This window comes from Leuciscus leuciscus (genome assembly GCF_965113295.1).
Source record: "Leuciscus leuciscus genome assembly, chromosome: 13".
NCBI lineage: Eukaryota > Metazoa > Chordata > Actinopteri > Cypriniformes > Leuciscidae > Leuciscus > Leuciscus leuciscus.
Window position 1 is genome coordinate 5890242 of NC_138737.1, and position 19491 is coordinate 5909732.

General features: G+C 37.1%; 1 protein-coding gene across 1 annotated transcript in view; it reads left to right on the forward strand.

Annotated features, from left to right (window-relative positions):
- Positions 1-8969, forward strand: part of pnck (pregnancy up-regulated nonubiquitous CaM kinase) — a 14787-nt gene extending 5818 nt beyond the window's left edge. The window contains exons 9-12 of the mRNA XM_082187646.1: positions 36-114; positions 1753-1840; positions 5296-5386; positions 5826-8969. Coding sequence (XP_082043772.1) covers positions 36-114; positions 1753-1840; positions 5296-5386; positions 5826-5836 — 269 coding nt within the window. The 3' untranslated portion in view covers positions 5837-8969. The remainder of the gene's footprint in view (positions 1-35; positions 115-1752; positions 1841-5295; positions 5387-5825) is intronic.
- Positions 8970-19491: the final 10522 nt, after the last annotated feature.

The following is a 19491-nucleotide window of genomic DNA, read 5'->3' on the forward strand; positions in this document are numbered from 1 at the left end:
TGTTCTCTGCCTCTTCCTGCCTACTAATGCTTCAGCGAAAGACTTCATAGTTCACTTACTGCAGAAGAATCCAGTGAAGAGGTTCAATTGTGACCAGGCCTTGCAACATCCTTGGTGAGTCCATAAATAGCAGGAAAGAGGCGGACGGGTTGATCAGCAGTGAAAAGAGAGACTGTCCTTGAAGAACAGATGAAGAGTTGGGTCACATCTGTGGGAGGGAGTGCGCAAACAGGAAGATGATTATGAAATGTAGAATAAACAGATGTCTCTTAACCTGCAGATCGCTGAGATTGTATAAGATCTTTAAGAAGCACAAAACAATTATGATTTTCATTGCGGAAATGAAATGGAACAGAGAAGAAATGCTTTCAGAGAAATAGCACTGGATTATTGTGGTACTTGTACAACATACATTATAGTTACCCAGAAGAAAATTTTAGTTGCTCAGATCTTGGCTAAAAATAGTCCTTCGAGTTTCCGATTATGCTTAATTCTCTGGCCATCATCTTTGTCTGAGATGTTTCTAATGTTCCTTAGGAGGCCTAAAAATAGACAAAAACGAGACAACTGTTGCCATACAGTAAAACTAGAGCTATAAAATCATCTCAGATCAATAGGGTCTCAGAAATATTATGTGAGACATTTTTGAATTTCTATTGAGATCTCTGACTTCGTTTTCATATTTTACAAACTGAGCACAGCTGGAGATCAGTGTTGAGATCTCTTATGAGCTCTTGAGGAGACACATACTTCTTCTCAAAAGAAAAATCTAAGAAACTACAGACTTAAAGGGATAGTTCACCAAAAAATGAAAATGTTGTCATCATTTACTCACCCTCAAGTTATTCCAAACCTGTATGAGTTTATTTCTTCTGTTGAACACAAAAGCTATTTTGAAGAATGTTGGTTGGACCAGACAGTTGATGGACACCATTGACTTCCATAGTAGAAAAAAAACTACTATGGAAGGCAATGGTGTCCATCAACTGTTTGATTACCAACATTCTTCAAAATATTTTATTTTGTGTTCAACAGAAGAAAGAAACTCATACAGGTCTGGAATAACTTGAGGGTGAGTAAATGATGACAACATTTACATTTTTGGTTGAACTATCCCTTTTACAGTCCCCATTTGCTCTGCTTTTAATTTTAATTCTGTAGTCTAGGAGAAACAATTGAGATATAAAAGAGATCTCATTTCATATTGCTTCTCTCATGGAAACTTAGATGCTATGCTATAAGTTGCATGAAATATAAGTTGTATATGTTCTAGTGAACACTACCATTCAAAAGTTTGGGGTCAGTAATATATATATAAAAAAATCTTACTTCTTATTTATTTTAAAACCTAATTTATTCCAGTGATGCAAAGCTGAATTTTCAGCATCATTACTCCAGTCTTCAGTGTCACATGATCCTTCAGAAATCATTCTAATATGATGATTTGCTGCTCAAGAAATATTTCCTATTATTAGCAACATTGAAAACAGTTGTGCTGATAAATATTATGTAAACCTTTTTTCAGAATTATTGGATGAACAGGAATTTCAAAATAACAATTTATTTGAAATTTCAATCCTTTGTAACATTATAAATGTCTTTACTGTCACATTTGATCAATTTAATGCATACTTCCTGAATACAAATATTAATATGAATTAATATGAATAAAACAAAAAAACTACTGACCCCAAACTTTTGAACGGTATTGTACATGTTTCATTTTGAATGAATATAGTTTTGTCGTGGCAGGATATCAGGAGGTGCAGCTCTGGACAAGAACATCCATGGCTCAGTGTCAGAACAGATTCAGAAAAACTTTGCCAAGAGTCACTGGAAGGTAAGAGTGATGAAACAAACCTGTCAACTATAAAATCATCATAAAATCAAAGCTGACAATTCTTGTTTTTTATGGAATATTGCAGTATTTATAATAAATTATTTATCCTTGCACATTTTTTAAAATTCATGTTCCCACATAATCTTCATTTAAAATAACTTCCCCCTCCCTCGTGCAATGACGGCTGCATCCGAAAGCTTAAAAATGTTGCCTTCGGAAGATGCATCAAGGCACCAATGCTAGCTTCACTTCCTGTCTCATGAGATACCTTCATCTGATCAATTTTTGAAGGCAGCATAGATGTGTCCTTCGCTGCCTTTGATATCCCACAATCCGGTGCTTTCCATTTTTGTGACAGTTGAGCTAAAAAAATAAAGATGCTGTCTGAAAGTTGCAGTTGGTGGTCAGTTTGTGTGTAAATGTACGTTTTTGACCAACATTATCCACTTCTGATATAATTTCTAGTGAAAAAGTATTATTATTTTTGTATTATTATTTAATTAAATATTTTCTTAGTTCTCACCAAAGCTCGCTGTTTTGCTGTAGATCATTAAACCATTACTCTGCCACAGAAGTCTATCAGGCATCAGTTTTGTGTGGTACCTTCGTGCACAAACGCTGCCAACAAAGTCATTGCCTGATAATTCAGCAAGTTTTCGGACGCAGCCGACACCTCTTCTGTTCTCTAAAGATGTGTTTACTGCCGTGAGGGTGGAAGAACCTGTCAGAACAATAGCAAACAACAACCATCCAATCAATTCCTGATGGAAAAAATCAAGTCCCACACTACATTTGTTCGATAAGCCATTTGATTATACGTCACAACAGGGAAGAAAACATGATCGCAACACAGACCATCTGGTGCATATTGTACACAAAAATAATAGAAATCACCAGTTCTCATCTGATTGGTTGACTGGGTTGAGTTCTTCTGTAACACGTTACAATACGGGTGCACTAATATGCATTAATTTATGCATAAATAATGCACATATAATCACATGTTAAAATATGACTCATGAAGACTATTAATTAATGATTACTGCATCAGCAACTAATAAAGAGTCTATATGATTAATAGATTAAGTAATATATTCATTGTTATGAATTAAATGTGTCATAATGAATTAATTCCTAATTAATACTGTCAAATGTGTTAATTACCTCGATGGATCTAAGCTATGTACTTCAACTTCCAGTTGCCTTCTATAATTAATCATTATGTTATGACTTTACTTGTTGAGGCACATGACTATTAACTAATTGTTAAGTAATATGTCATTTTGCTTTTGACATCCACACTAAGCCATGGATTTCAATTTCCACCTCCACTATGCCAGATGAACAGCCGCATCCGGTGTCTTGTTCATTGCACAGAAATATGTCAGGACAAGCTTGAGGTCTAGGTTACAAAGGAAGAACACTGAGAACATGCGGTCTGGCACTGCTTTTTCTAACACTGTGTCTAGACCGGACAAAGACAATAAAACCCATTATAATCTGTGATACTACACTGGATGCAGAGCGACGCTACACAACACAACACAACACAACACAACACAACACAACACAACACAACACAACACAACACAACACAACACAACACAACACAACACAACACAACACAACACAACACAACACAACACAACACTACACTACACTACACTACACTACACTACACTACACTACACTACACAACACAACACCAACAGTAAACTGATGCCATATTCTATTTCTGATGTTCTCCAAGCTCTTGCGCTACTTCTGTTATGAAGGACAAATGGACTTGCAATGGTATACCATGTCCAGTGTAGACAGCTGTTGGGCATGACACGATAATAGTCACGTCCAGTTTAAACATGGTGTAACAGCGGTCAATGGTTCAGATTAGGGGCTTTTGCACCGGAGGAACCTTTTCATAGTTCCTAGAACTAATGGCGGAAGTACCCGGTTTTTGGTGTGTTCGCACAGCAGGAACTGGGAACGATTTTAGTTCAATGAATGCTGTTTGGGGGAACTAAATTAGCTCCTGCTTCAGAATAGGGTCTAACCCAGCACAGTAGGAACTACCAGTGACGTGAGTGTAAGCTGATTGGCCGAACGCACACGAAACACCAGCACCGGCCATTTTTACCAGTGATAGATGGACCTTTCAACCTTTACACTGAGCCAAGGAGAAAATCCAATGCAACTTTGAAGGGACCGAGCGAAACATGATTATGTATTTCTGCTCAGTTAGCGACATTGGCCATCAACCACACAGCAAACGCAAATACCTTTTTAATAAACCGTTTACTTTCTTTGCATAACAGTTCTATCTAATATTAGACAGGACTTGTTAGACAGATCGTAATCTAATGAAGACTGAGAATGGGAGCGCTGTGTGTTCAGCGTTCTCAGCGCCGTCAAAATAAAAGTCACAACCAGGAAAATGGCCCTAGGGGAGCATTTAGTTCCCGGGAAACCACTCTGGTGGTTAGTTCCTAGAACTATCCAGAGGGAAAGGGGCTAATCTGGTGTGCTGATCATTGTGTGCATCCCAACTTACTCAAACACATTCTCTGACATAGCATTCACTGTCCCACAGACCTTTAGAGGGGATGTCAAACTCCATAACCAGAATGACATATTACTTAAAACAATTAGTTAATAGTCATGTGCCTCAACAAGTAAAGTCATAACATAATGATACATTTGCAAATCATTAGTTAATGATTAATTAATGCAGACAACTGGAAGTTGAAGTAGATAGCTTTGACCAATTGTGGTAATTAACACATTAATTTACACTAATACTATGTTATTAAGGAATTAATAAATGATTCATTAACATTTAATTAATAGCAATTCATATGTTACTTAATCTATTAATAATTTAGACTCTTTATTAGTTGCTGATGTAGTAATCATTAATTTATGGTTTAGTTCTTCACGAGTCTTACATTAACTCGTGATTATCTGTGCATTGGTTAAGCATGAATTCATGCATATACTCGTTTTGTAAAGTGTTATCAGTTAAAATATCAGGTCCTGAAACAAAACCATTTGAGAACCACAGCATTAGTATAAGACTCCCAAGAGCATGTGTGATTGTGTGAAAAGCTCTACATGACCTGTGTCAGGTGAACTGTGGCTGAAACAACACTTTGCATTGGTAAATGTATGGCTAGAGTTACTTTAGCGGCATATGGAGGCTTTGTTATTATTTGACGCCAGTCTTTGTTGCTCGACTTCTGAAAGTCTGCCCTGCCATGCAATTATGGCTTGTACCTTTAAAAGGCCAAATGCTGTAATTGCTGTAACTATCAGGGCTTTTAGTTTTAGTGCAATAAATGCCCCTTCACATTAAACAGACTCGTCTGCTCTTATGTGTAGTGTATGTTCACTGTTTGCCATTTAAAGATATTTTATATCACTGGATTCTGCAGCATTATCACTGGTGTCTTGTGTTCCAGAGAGCCTTTAATGCCACTAACATCGTGCGTCATTTAACGAAGAAAACCCACTCCGGGGAAGATGATGAAGGGAATCACTCCACAAGTACAGGTGAGGAGACGTCACATGGATGTAATTACCTGCACATGATATAACAGCACCAATATGATATTGCTTTTATACAACGATTCACAAGACAATAACAGGGTAAACAACATTTCTGACTTTGAACAGTTTGAATATATTTGTCCTCCACTGCTTGGTCAATCAGATTGGATGACAGGAATAAACTTGCATAATCATTAGACTAAAAGTACAAACAAAACATAACAAAAACAGTTTATGAGTCAGTGGTTTACATTCCATTTTGATTAAAGAAATTGCAAAAACTTTACACAATGTTGACATGAATGTCAATAGACTGAAATGTTTAATCTCTGTTTAATCTCATAATTTCTGCTAAACTCAATTTGAATTTGATTCTAAAATATGCTTTATTTTATTTTCCCTGAGAGTCATTGAATTATTTCATTTAACTTTTTCTGTTTAGGGACCATCTGACAATCCACTGGCAGTAAATCGAGGCTCTGTAAAAAAAAAAAAAAAAATCATCAAATATGAAAACTGTGTCATTTACTCAACCTCATATTGTTCCAAACCTCTATGACTTGATTTCTTTCCAAGACAAAAGGAGAGGGTATAACAAAGAGCAGTGTGAGCAATGAAAGAAGTGAACAGGTTCTGTGAACATCGAAAACTAAAAACTAAAATAAATTAAAAACATAAAAGAAATACACATTCAGATATGGCACGTGTCGGTTATGGGACATGTGAGAATCAATAGTGTTCAAGCCTCATTGACAAAAAACTCTCTTCATGTGCATATTCAATTTTTATTATGGGAGATTGACAAGAAAAATCATTCTTTGAAAATAAAAATAAATGTTATCTTAAATAAAAGAAAATGTAAAAAAATAAAAATAAATTACTTTTTTTTTTTTCCAGCAAACCAGTTGCCTCGTTTATATCAAAACTGAATAAACTAAAATAAATAAATAAAAAATGAATAAAAACTACACAATAAAAAAAAAAAAAAAAAATCTAATTCAAAATATTAACAAAAAGTATAATTGCATATCAATGATGATACTAAAACACACTGATTGACAATCCCTCTCATTGTTTGCTTGTTTCATAAGAGAAAAGAGCACTTTGCTAAACCCATGCTTTTGTGAGAGAAAAATCACAGGTTTGGAACAACACAAACATGACATCATTTTGACTTTTGTGTCTGACCGCAGTGGTCACTGTGTTTGTCAGGATTGCCATAGACTGAATCCGAAATCGCCGCCTATACCCTTAAATAGTGCACTATTTAAGGCGACAGCCATTTGTAGTGGTGTCGAAACCACAACCATATAAACCAAACCAGTCATTCCATCCCACAATGCACCGCAATAACGAGCGTACATCCGATGTTCGCTCAACCAACCGGCTGTCCGAATTCGCTCACTCGTTTTCATTCACTCCTTCAAGTGAACTGTATTTGTGGACTAACAAAGGGGATTGGAATTTTGTGATTTGGGATTCAGCCAGAGACTCTGAAACACACCTGTGCCGCTGTCAGTGAGCCTTCTGTCAGAGCTGCTACACTTCAGTGGGCTGCTACTGTAAAATACCCTCAGTGGAGGACAGCTCCTTCACAACTCGTGTTTTCATAAGTGTTCTACTCCCCGTCTACTTGTATTTGACGCATAACAGCATGCATGCATTTGACAGAACGCAACATTTAGCCATGTAGTACTGTCTGTCAGCTGTGAGGACTGTCACTTGAAGCTGTATCAGTGTGTTACAAGAACAAATATAGCACAGAATTGGATATTACAGTGGATAAATGAAGTAAATATTGTATCTCTTGTATCTCCGCTCTCATTACACCATGGAATAAACAAACAGAGTGTTGTGTTGTGAATCTGTCACAGGGATGATATACAGAGAAAAGGACAGAGCCAAAAGAAAAGATTTAAATTTTGAACGCTCGCCATCAATTGCCATTCCCTTTGTAAGCAATCTTATCACAGCCCCATAAATTAAGAAGAACAACAGAGTATCTCCACCACTGACTGTAATGATACGCTGATCAGACAGAAACACTGCCCCCTCTAATTCATGGAAAGAGCTTATGCACGGACCAGATGTCAACATAATGAAATATGGCCCAAACTGATAATTCAATCAATTATGTTTAAGAAAAAATTAAATTTAAATTTAAATAACTCAAATGGGGCAAGCTACATGTGCTCATGATCTGAATATCAGTGGGATGATTGTGATTTTGGACACAACAAATGAATAAATGGACAAAACAACAAATACGACGTTCGAAGGGGGAAATCTATGGATAAAATCAGTCTGAGCCAAGTCACTTTGTCCCATAGCTTTCTGTGAGGAACATATCGAAGTTTAAGTTATTCATTCTTCATTTCGTATTCCAATTAAATGTAATTAAATTCAATTCATTCAATGTATATATTGTGTTTTTAAATACTGGGACATCTCAAGGATGTGTTCTGTCACTTCTGTTGTTCTCTGTTTATACAAGTGAAATGAGAATGCAGATAAATGATACTAATATGCAGATGATATGGCACTTGTAAGACTGTGTAAATTCTGAGTATGAAGAGCAGGTGTTAAAACTAGAAAAATGGTGTGAAGCGAGTTCTTTATTGATAAATGTCAGTGAGACAAAATAATTTAATTACCCAGAGCCCCTAACTAAAATAATGTTATGTGATCAACCTGTAGAAATTGTGAAGACTTAAAGGTATAGTGGAGGATCCTTCCGAATTTTAGATAAGACCCGCCCTCTCCACTTTTTGAATAAGTTTGATTGATTCACCAGAATGATTGACAATTAGGAGGACCAATAGTATAGGTGATTCACCCGGAAGTAAAAAATCCTCCGCTATACCTTTAACTATTTGGGAACTATGATTGACTGTATATTGAATTTTTCTGATAATGTGGATCTTATCTTTAAGAAAGCAAATCAGAGGTTATTCCTGCTATGGAAACTGGGAACATTTTCTGCAAGTCAAGTTGCTTTGCAAAGAGTTAATTCAAGTTCAAACAGAATTACAAGAATGGCAGGTAAAAATCAAAGGATTAAAGCATTGATCAATTAAATGAATTTGCTGCTCAGAGAAAAGCTTTGGCAACACACCCTTTGAATCATGCTTTTGAACTATTACAATATCGTCATTGTTATAGAATACCAAAAACAATTAAAGAAATATATCAAACTTTTGTACCAAATGCAATAGGTCTTCTGAATAAAGGGGTAGGAAATGTGAATATTTGTGCTTATTATGCTGCGGAAGTAGATGTGTGTATATACACACACATATACATGCATTCTTTAAATATGGAAGACATTCATTTATCTATCATTATAGATCCATCCATCCATCCATCTATGTTTTGTAATATTTGAACAAGCAGTTACACTTTAATCCAGTAGGGGGCACTTTAGGTCTCTTTTTCACAGGTTTGTACGACACATTTCCAAACATCAGTAATTGCACCTTTTATAAAATGATCATTATTTCATGTATAATTATTATTATTTTGTATTTGAATAATTAACCTAATTATTTAAACTAGGTACTTTGATAAACCTTTTGTTATCATTTGTTTTAGTAGTAATGACTATTTCTTTTTCCCTAAAAAATAACTTAATGTAATGTTTTGTTTGAATCAAAATGATTTCAACACCTTCTCAAAATTTTAAGCACAATAGATACACGTTTACAGTAATGGCAGTCACGAAATTATTGCCTGGTCTCTATATGTAATGATAATGCCATTTGGCAAAGAAGCTTAAGCCTGCCCTAATTATCAGATGAATGGAGAGTGATTAGAGATTAATGTTTTATTGATGTTAAATAAGATCATTCACTCAGCATGATTTACTACCCGGCTCAAAGAGACATCACACAGTAAGACTATAAAACGATCAACCTCGGCACTCCAAAGCGGTGCAGGGGAGGAAACAGAAGGCCATTTGCACTGAGAGTTATCCATCCTTATCCTAAACTAATGAGACAGACTCCTGAAAGCTTTTCACTGTACATAAAAACAGAAGGAAAAAAATGTCCCAGTGACCTGGAGACTTTTAGCAGCTGTAGTCTGAATCCAAGGGGAGTGCACAAATACGTTTCATCACACTTTTTTTTTTTTCTTTTTTTTTTTACATAGTGCAAATGGCTTTTATGAAATGAAAGTGTTTACAACAACAACAACATTCTGCTGGTGTCAAAAGATAGCAGCTTTAATAAAACAGCTCTTGGTGGAACATTAAATATCCTGAAGTATTGCGGTTTCGAAGGAACCATGAGAAAGCAATTTACGGCACCGCAAGGCAATTACATATTAAACAATCTCAAAATGGTCTGCCAGTGTTGTCATGATGTTCCAAGGCAAAGAATGCAAGTGAGTTCTCCGATTGGTTAGTGGAAATGTTCTGCTGGCCAATTAGAATGCAGCGCCCCCAGAAGCATGATTTGAAAGTGCATGCATTCCACCAGAACAGCCACAGCTAATGCAGTGAATATCTAATGGAGAGGTTTTTAATCAGATGTGGAAAGGCACGCCTCAAGTAATGCACAGCGTGACCTGGATTACCTCTAACAGCTCCAGACACCTGCACTGTCTAGTCCACTTAACTGCGGTTGAAAGGTCTGCTTTCCCAGCACGTGTTTATGTGGGTTCGTGTCTATGTCTGCCTGTGAATCACACATCGGGTGTTTTCCCAAATCTACAACAACTTAAAAAATGTCAAATTATGGTCACATTCTTGGGAAAGTCTTGTCCCAGAAAATCAAAGCAAGCATTTTTCAACTCTGGACAAAGGGATGGAAAATCTAATTTTGAATGCATTTATATTGTTTAGTTATTTATTTTAGAAATAAAGGTCAAAATCATGTGCATTAGCATGTCAACTTTCCTCTTGCAGTAATCCTACCTGTTTTATTTAGTTATGAGTAATATATATATATATTGCTCATAACTAAATAAAACAGGTAGGATTTTTTTTGTTATTATATATATATATATATATATATATATATTGCTCATAACTAAATAAAACAGGTAGGATTTTGTATATATATATATGGCGTGAGTGTATGCATGTATGTAAATGTAAATCCAAATGTGTACAAATATACAATGATAGACAGACAGACAGACAAAAATGTGCAAAAGCATACAATGAATTTGACGCTCGTATAAGCTATATAAATAAATGTACTACAGACCTGGGCCTGTATCCACAAAACATCTTAAGGCTAAATGTAGCTCCTAACTTGCCGATTTACACAGTGCGATTCTGGCCACGATTTGGCCGCCTGAGACAAATTTTGCAAATGCTAAAAGATTCATCTGATCCTAGGCTAAAATCTGAAGTCTTTGATAGTTTGACATTCACCGACAGCCAATTAATGACCCTTGCGATCAAATTTTAAAGGACAAGTTCGGTATTTTACACTTAAAGCCCTGTTTACAGATCGTATCTGATGAAATAGAACGGTTAAGATTAAAATTTGGACACATGCTGCTGTCCCGAAATAAACCTAAAATTCTCGGGACAGCAGCATGTGTCCAAATTTTAATCTTAACCATTCTATTTCATCAGATACGATCTGTAAACAGGGCTTTAAGTGTAAAATACCGAACTTGTCCTTTAACCTTCGACGGAATTCTGGCAGTGTCAGAAGATCTGACTCACAGTCCTGCAGTGTGACTTCTCCTACGACGACCATCGAATTGTTTTCGTTTTTCAAGACAAGCCATGACCAAAAGTAACATTATACATTTCTTTGTAGCCACCGTTTCAATCCCGCGTGTAATGCAGCTCATTGTCACCGAACGCGTCATTGATTAATGCTGTAAAACGAAAATGAAAAATTTTCTTGCGTGCATCCATTTTTAACGCGGCTTGACTGTCGTACAGTCTGACATTAATGACAACTGAGATCTTACAGTGTGACATGGCTTACAGCGATGATCATGTTCATACAGTCTGACAAGCAACAATCGTAAAGGACTATTATAAATCGCACAGTGTGCACCAGGCTGAGAAACTCTTAAAAATAATGGATGTGTCAGTCCTAATTTTAGGACTCCTACATTTTTGATCTAAGAGTATTTCACAAAGCATTTTAGCACTAAAACCAGAGAGTAAAGATTGAGGTCAAGTTAAAAATAATGTCTCATCGTCGGCGCTGATAGCCTCGTGGGCAGCTCATGCGACCCGAGTTCAAGTGCCGGCTCGTGGACCTTTCCCGATCCTGTCCCGCCTTTCTCTCTCCCACTTTGCTTCCTGTCTACTCACTGTCCTCTCATTATAAAAATAAAAATAAATCTTTAATAAATAAATAATGTCCTGTTGCAGTTTTTTCACAAGTTCCCACTTACAAATGGCCGAACAGAGTAAACGAGTAAATAAGCCTGTTTGGCATTTTAAATATGGCAACATGATACCTCGTTCTGCAATATTCCTATGATTAAATCACTGACCGAGACCCCTACCCCATCAGCCAATCACTGTGAGCATAGTTAGTAAACATGTTGTTGACATTATCCATAGCAACGGGGTCAACCCCACCCTTTCTCTTAGCTTAAGATTTATCTTTATTCCTTAGTAAAAGTTGGTCTCAAACTCTTACCTGTAGTGGTAACTCTTAGTGGTAAGATACAATATTTTCTGAGTACGGCCCCTGATCTCTATATCAATTTATCTATCAGTTTAGTAATAAAAAGAGGTAAAGACCACAAACGTTTTTTTGATGTCACAACCAGGACAGCCTCCTCCTCTTTTAATATAAAGGGACGCTCAAACTAGACAAATTAAAAATGGAACTTCCATGGCCACCCCCTATTCTAGAACCAAACCACACAGTCCCAGACACTTAACCCAAAGCTGAGGTCTTAAAACACGACCGTCACACCCCATTTCAGGTACGATATGGTATGTTAGTTGGAGAATATGTGTCTTGTTAACAGAGCTGTGTTTACTGCCTACTTGGCTTATTTCCCTACCACAATCTGCTACCCATCTGGCATAACTCATTTTAATTAAGATGGTGATTTTCCCAAAAAAAAAAAAAAGAGCAGAGGGAAAAGAAAAGTTTGTGTGGGGGGGGTCTTATTTGCATGAATTTTTTGCAGATTCTGGTCGTGTTATGACAATGGAAACTGCAATTATGCTGAGGTGTGTTTGAGAACACCTGCCACTGTCCATCTCCATGACTGGTTCCAGCAGGAGCATCCTATAATGCTTCACTGCCCAGCAATAGAGCCAGATGTTTCTAACATGACAGAGCCAATGGAAAAATCCATTAATGCTCGAAAAGAAATAGAAATAGGAGAAAAAGCTCTTGGTCTGTCCTCCGCTGTTGCTGAAATCACAGATCAGAGGGTCTTCGAGATGGTGCTCAGGTAATCTGTCTGGAGTGGCCACTTTTGCTCACTTTTGTTGATGACAATCCTCAACCCACTTATTCTAGAGTTGGGGAGAGTGTGAAAACACACTTTGACTTGACCGAATGTACCTGTGTCTTGCTTAAATACAGACTCATCTGACGTAATACCAAATTGCATTTTACCAAATTGAAAAATCTTACTGACCACAAACTTTTGAAAGGTAGTGTATATCAATAAAACAGGTGTTGTGATTTCTCTCTGACAATATGCTCTGTAAACAGCTAAAAATTGTCGAGGAGGTGGCCCACCCTTTTTAGCCCATCAGAAACGTTCTCTGTCTGTAAATCATTTTGGAGAGAAGGCGTATGGCTGAAGTTAACTAAATGGTTGACATTACTCTTATGACCCTAGGGTTTGAGGTTTCAACCACAGAAACAAAAGTATGAGTAAAACACATCATGGGCCCTATTTTAACGATCTGAAACGCAAGTATCAAACGTGAAACGCAAGTAACTTTGTGGGCGGATATCGACGCAAATCTAAAATGGGTTGGTCTGAAGTAGCTACATTACTCATAGGTGTGGTTTGGGCGTAAAGTGAAATAAACCAATCAGAGCATCATCTCACATTCCCTTTAAGAGCAGGCGCGCTTGTTCCATGGCGGTTTGCTATTATAACGGCGGATTTGCCAGGCGCGCGCCAGGAGCGGTTCACAGCCGAGGAAACCGACGTTCTCGTCAGGGCCGTAAAAGACAGAAAAGTGACATTGTATGGCTTAGGAAAGTGACATTGTATGGCTTACACCCAAATAAGCTTAGGTTAAACAGGCGTATAATAATTTTGGTAAATGTGTAAGCTAGATTTATGCCTATTTTTTCACATCTTCATGGACACCACAATGATTTCCCTCATGTGGAATATTTTTCCTTGCAATTATGTATGGTTTGCAAAAATGGCAACTGTGTGTAGATGAGAGAAGCAAAGTGTATGCGCGTTGTGCACGCTACATTATGGCCAAGCATGCGCCCTTAAAATAGCATCTGAACGCGCCACTGAAAACGAGCCACTGACTTTAGACTAGGTTTTTCCTGGTCTGTGGCGGAATTGTTTTCTGGAACTGCAAAATTGCACCAGGGAACGTTTGCGCCGGATCACGCCTCCTCTTTTCGCTGAACCGCCCCCGGGAGCACAAGTTCATTCCCTAATTTACAGACGTGCATCTGTAGAGGGAAAAGTCCGCTGTGCGTCGGGTGCAAAATAGGAATGATACATGCGTCGGTGTACAAAGTCAATTGCGCTGGGTGCAAGATAGGGCCCCATATCAGTTTGAATATCCAAATATACCCTGGTATTCAAGCAAATTTAGTATTGATGTCTTGGTTAAAAACATTTATCCAAAGTAATGTGAAAATAAATGTAAATATCAAAATTTTAAGAAACTTGTAAGGGAAAGGGAAATTTAGACCAAGCATTCGAACCCAATGTGAAACATTTTTTGCATGTAGAAAACAAGAAAAACAACATGAAGATAAAGACTCAACAAATTTATCAAATTCAACGAACTGAAAACATTAGCAAAAAACAATAAGAGCTCAGCGTGTTAGTCTGATATTCTGACAGAATATGTACTGCAGTGCTCAAGGCGAGCAGCATGTGTTCGGTGTTTAACGCTCGAGATCTAAAGATTTAACACTAAAATAGAGAAACTACACTGCCTGACTCATTCAAAACAACAGAGCCAACCATAAAAAGCACATCTAGACACGATGACAGAAAACAGCCTGTTTTGATTTTCACTCGCACCTCAACACAAGCTGCACGATTTGAATTAATACAATAAAATGAAACCGTGCCGCCCCGTTCACAAAATAAATGCAGGAATGAATAATAAAATGAAGTCTGAGGAAAGGAAAACAGCCCTTCTTACAGGAGCTATAATAATAAGTGGGCTTGAGCGCAGCAGAGTTGAGTTTTCACCGCTTTCCACCGTCGCTGTCCTGCCAAAACCTCTTATCTGCCCAAAACAGCCCCTTCGCTCTGGCAAAGCTTTAGCAGTTCAAATCAGGGCTAATGTCTTCCTTTTTGTATGCGAGTCCGATCACATCGCACGGATGAAGTGATTATGGAAATGTCGGGGAGGTGCTGGAAACAGCTTTTGGGGGAGATGTGAAGAGAGCTGACATTGAGTCGCCAGCGTGGAGAGAGGAGAGCAGGGCCATTGTGTCGTCGAGTTAGGATGATAAAGGACGTTTTGTGTGTGTGGACTGTTTTCATATTGAGGGAGACATACTATTGCGATTCCCTATTGTGAGGCGAGACAGGAGAAAGGAACTGGATCTTTCTCTACCCATTTATTGATCAGGTCCATTCAAAGCCTTGTGTCCATCAAACAGTGTGCCTGTATGTTTCCTTTTTGCAATGTACAATCAATGCACTTATGTAGCTAAGCATGTGATTGACATTTGTAAATTGCAGTTTAGCAATACAAACAAATATATTGACTCATTTAATTAACCAGCATTATTGTCTAACCACTCACCCTTGTGCATTTACATTAAAGGGATAGTTCACTCAAAAAAAAAAAAAGAATTCTGTCATCATTTACTCACCCTCAAGTTTTTCCAAAACAGTATGTATTTCTTTCTTTTGCTGAACACAAAAGAAGATATTTTGAAGAAAGACAGTTAATGGACCCCATTGACTTCCATAGTATAAAAAAATAAAAATTGAATTCTATGGAAGTCAAAGGGGCCCATCAACTGTATGTAAATGAGGAACTATCCCTTTAAGCATATGTTTTTATCCTATGCATCATAAAAATAGTCCATACAACTTGTGCTCTAATATTCCAAGTCTTCTAAAGTCAACCAATATCTTTCTTGAAGTCTAAGATGGAATTAAATGATAATCTATTTAAAAGTCACAGTACAATCCTGCTTGACAAAAATAACTTCTTCAGCCCATTTGAATGTACGCAAACACAATATTTCATATAGTCAAGATTTGAGGGAAAAATCAAAAGACTGAAACCTATCATCTTCGTAGAAGTTTAAATGTACCACATACGGACCACTTTTATGGTGTTTTTTTTGTCATTTTTGGAGCAGATGTGGTCACTGTGAACTGTCAATGTATGGAAAAGAGCTGTGAGAAGGTTCTGGATAATTCTCCTTTTGTGTTCCACAGTAAAATACAACAGCATTTAAGCTTGTTACAGTTTTTTTCTTATTAATTTTTTTCAGAATAAAAAATGTTTGGGTGGACTATTCCTTGAAATGAGTTGATAGACACATCGAATGGACTTTGGAATAATTGAACAGGATAGGTCTTGCTAAAATCACATTTCTGTTTCTAACATATTTGCTATGCTAAGACGATGCGTTTCTTATTTTGACCATCAGGGCTACCTTCAAAGCAGATGTGATAGATAACACTGACGAAACACACTGAGATGCAGTTTGAAATGAGCTTTTCATGAATAATCAGCATCATTATTTCACATTTCGCAGTAAGATATTCAAACTCAAAATGATGATAAATTTGCCCGATGTTATCCTAATTGCTTGAGGTTTTGGGGGAATGGCTTTCAAAATGAAGGATTAGGAAAATGCAATTTCAGAAAGCGCACCAGTGTGACACATGATGTAGGAGGGATGCGGAGATAAATGAGTCACATGGGCGACGTGGAACGACAGCACAATGCCGCTGGTCTTGGTTTATTCACAATATGACCCATATTTAATCCTAGTGCAAAAGGTCAGTGCTGAGCATATGTTTGTAATACAACCAGAGGGTGGTACAATAAACATGAATATGCTGTGTTGCTACTTTTTTTTTTTTTTTTTTTTTTAGGTATAACACTAATTTGATTTGCTTAAAGGGACTGGGGCCATATTTTAAAATCTTCTGAAGCTTTGTGTGAGCAACAGACTGAAATTTAAGTAATTCACTGAAAATCTTCCCCTCTACTGCTGCTATATGTTATTTACACTACTGATCCAAAGCTTGGTAAGATTTTTATTCAGCAAGGATGCATTAAACGAATCAAAAGTGACTGTAAAGTCATTTATAATGTTACAAACTATTTCTATTTCAAATAAATGCTGTTCTTTTGAATGTTCTATTCATCAAAGAATCCTGAAAAAAAAAAAGGTACTGTTTCCACAAAAATATTAAGCAACGCAAGTGTTGTCAATAACAATAAGAAATGTTTCTTGAGCAGCAAATCAGCATATTAGGCTGATTACTGAAGGATCATGTGACACTGAAGACTGGAGTAATGATGCTGAAAATTCAGCTTTGCATCACAGGAATGAATTAAATATTAAGATATATTAAAATAAAAACAGTTATTTTAAACTGTAATAATACTAAACATTACTGTTTTTTTTTTTTTTATCTAATTAGCAACTTTTTTCAAAAACATTAAAATCTTATCGACCCCTACATTTTAAGGGGAAGGCTAATATAAGCACAATCAAATTTTAATTTGTTCCTTGACAAAAAGCAGTTGTATGGTTCAGAAGATTTGTATTATGCACCGTCATGCACGAGTCATGACGGCCTACTTTTATGCTGTTTTTTTCCCCTCTTTACAAGCTTGACAACATCCATCCTTGTTCACTTTCATTGCACAGAAAAGAGCAGCATGAACATTCTCCTTAACATCTCCTTTTGTTTAATGTAAAGAAAGTCACACAGGATTGTAATGACAGTGTAATTTTCATTTCTGGGGGAGCTAACTCCTAAATAACATATCTTGATAATGTATTGATGTTCACATCTGAAGAAAATATATCCTTTTTTCCTTCTTTCCCTACAGAGGACTAACATAAAAGACAAATCTCTACTAAAGATTATTTGCATTAAAGATCTTCTTAGAGCAAAAACTTTTGCAAAATTAATCCACGCCAAATACTTTACAAATCGATGAGCTCTGGACACATGAGCATTAGAGTTATATAATGAAAAACTGACAATGATTGACGTGTTTCGTCATAGCCCAGTATAAGCCAGCTGAGATCAAACAGGAGGATTGTGCCTGTCAAAGCACATTTCAGTCGTTAGGTTATTAATCATGCAAAATTTTCCAATCACAAAAGACGTTCAGTAGACAGTGCCTCTCTCTCCGACAAATCCAGAGAGTATTAATGCTTTTAAAGGAACAAAAAATGGATTGTGCTCTCAAATCAATGTTCAAGTGACAAATGAAACCCCAGAAAATATGAAAAGAGGAATGGGAAAAGAAAGCGGAGAGGGGAGCGAGTGAAAAACTGGAGCTGGGAAGAACTGTGAAACCGTGACCTATTCAAAGGGATAATTTGCAAAGATCTGTCATGTCTTGATGGAAAAGCTAAGCACATTAATTTAAGACGCCCCTATTTTTTTCTAGCTGTGGTTTAAGGAGAGAGAGAGTCTGCGAGAGAGGGTGAGACGCAGAGTAGGGGATTTGCCATAGTCAGGGATTACGTGCGAGAGCCTTTGATGGTTTCAATTATTACCCAGAGTTTGCACACTCAGAGGAGGACGACATCAAAGGCGGGTGTGGGCGATTAGCACACTCCGAACTTCGAAGCGGATGGGCGCTAATCTTTAAGGTGACACCAAACATATTGTTGGAACTCCGATCCAGATTCAGATGTGTCAGGACGCCGCTACTAGGTTAATTAGACCTGCGACCTTCGGTGGCGACGGCTGGCACCCTGAAGTGGTCTCGACAGACACACCTTGATCCAATGAGCTCCAGGTCCCTCACACGGCTGAGACTCTTATGTAAACACGGATGAGCCGCTGCTAGAAACGTAAGGGGATTTTGCACACACAAAGGCAGGTAGTGCAAGAGAAGGTGCTGGCCAATAGAAAACGATGGAAATTAGCATGAAACCGCAGCATGGATTTTTCTGATTCGTCACGTAATGATGACGCTCATCCTGACTGACGTCAAGCATAACAATTTAAATGGCCACATATGAACAGAGCTTCTTCAATGTCTCGTTCTACAACATAAATTACACATACTCAAATATTTAATGAAAATTATTAAACTTCTGTTGCTACATATTGGTTGTTTGATTCATTAAGCACACACAACTCACATTCTTGTGATAACTGTAGTCCTTATTTAGAAACTTGTTAGCAACTGTTACAAAATACATGCTTGAAGTGTGATTGATTGTAATTTATTTTGTAGAGCTAAGTGAAACGAAAACAAAAAACATTTCTGAAGGAAATTGGAATCTTAAAACCGCCAATTGTTTTCGGTACTGTGAGTCATAGGACATGTAGCACACACACACACACACACACACACACACACACACACACACACACACACACACACACACACACACACACACACACACATATATATATATATATGGAATAAATATTTTGGTCATCAATTACTCACCCTCATGTCATTCCAAACCTGTTGTTTTCTTTCTTCAATGAAATGTAAGATGTTAGGCAGAAGGTCCAAGCTTCTGTTTTCCATATGTGATGGTGATTCATGCTGCCAAAGTCTAAAAAGGACAACAACAAAAAAAACACCATTTGAAGTATTATAAATTGAGTCCATACAGGTTACAGGAATGAGTTCATAAGATATAGGTTACAATAGGTTTTGCAGCAATGCCAACACAGAATGCCATTTTTGGATTCCCCCAAAAAACATTTTCTTCTTTTTTGTGAAGAATATTTTAACAATCTAAAGAACATTTTTTCACAATAAA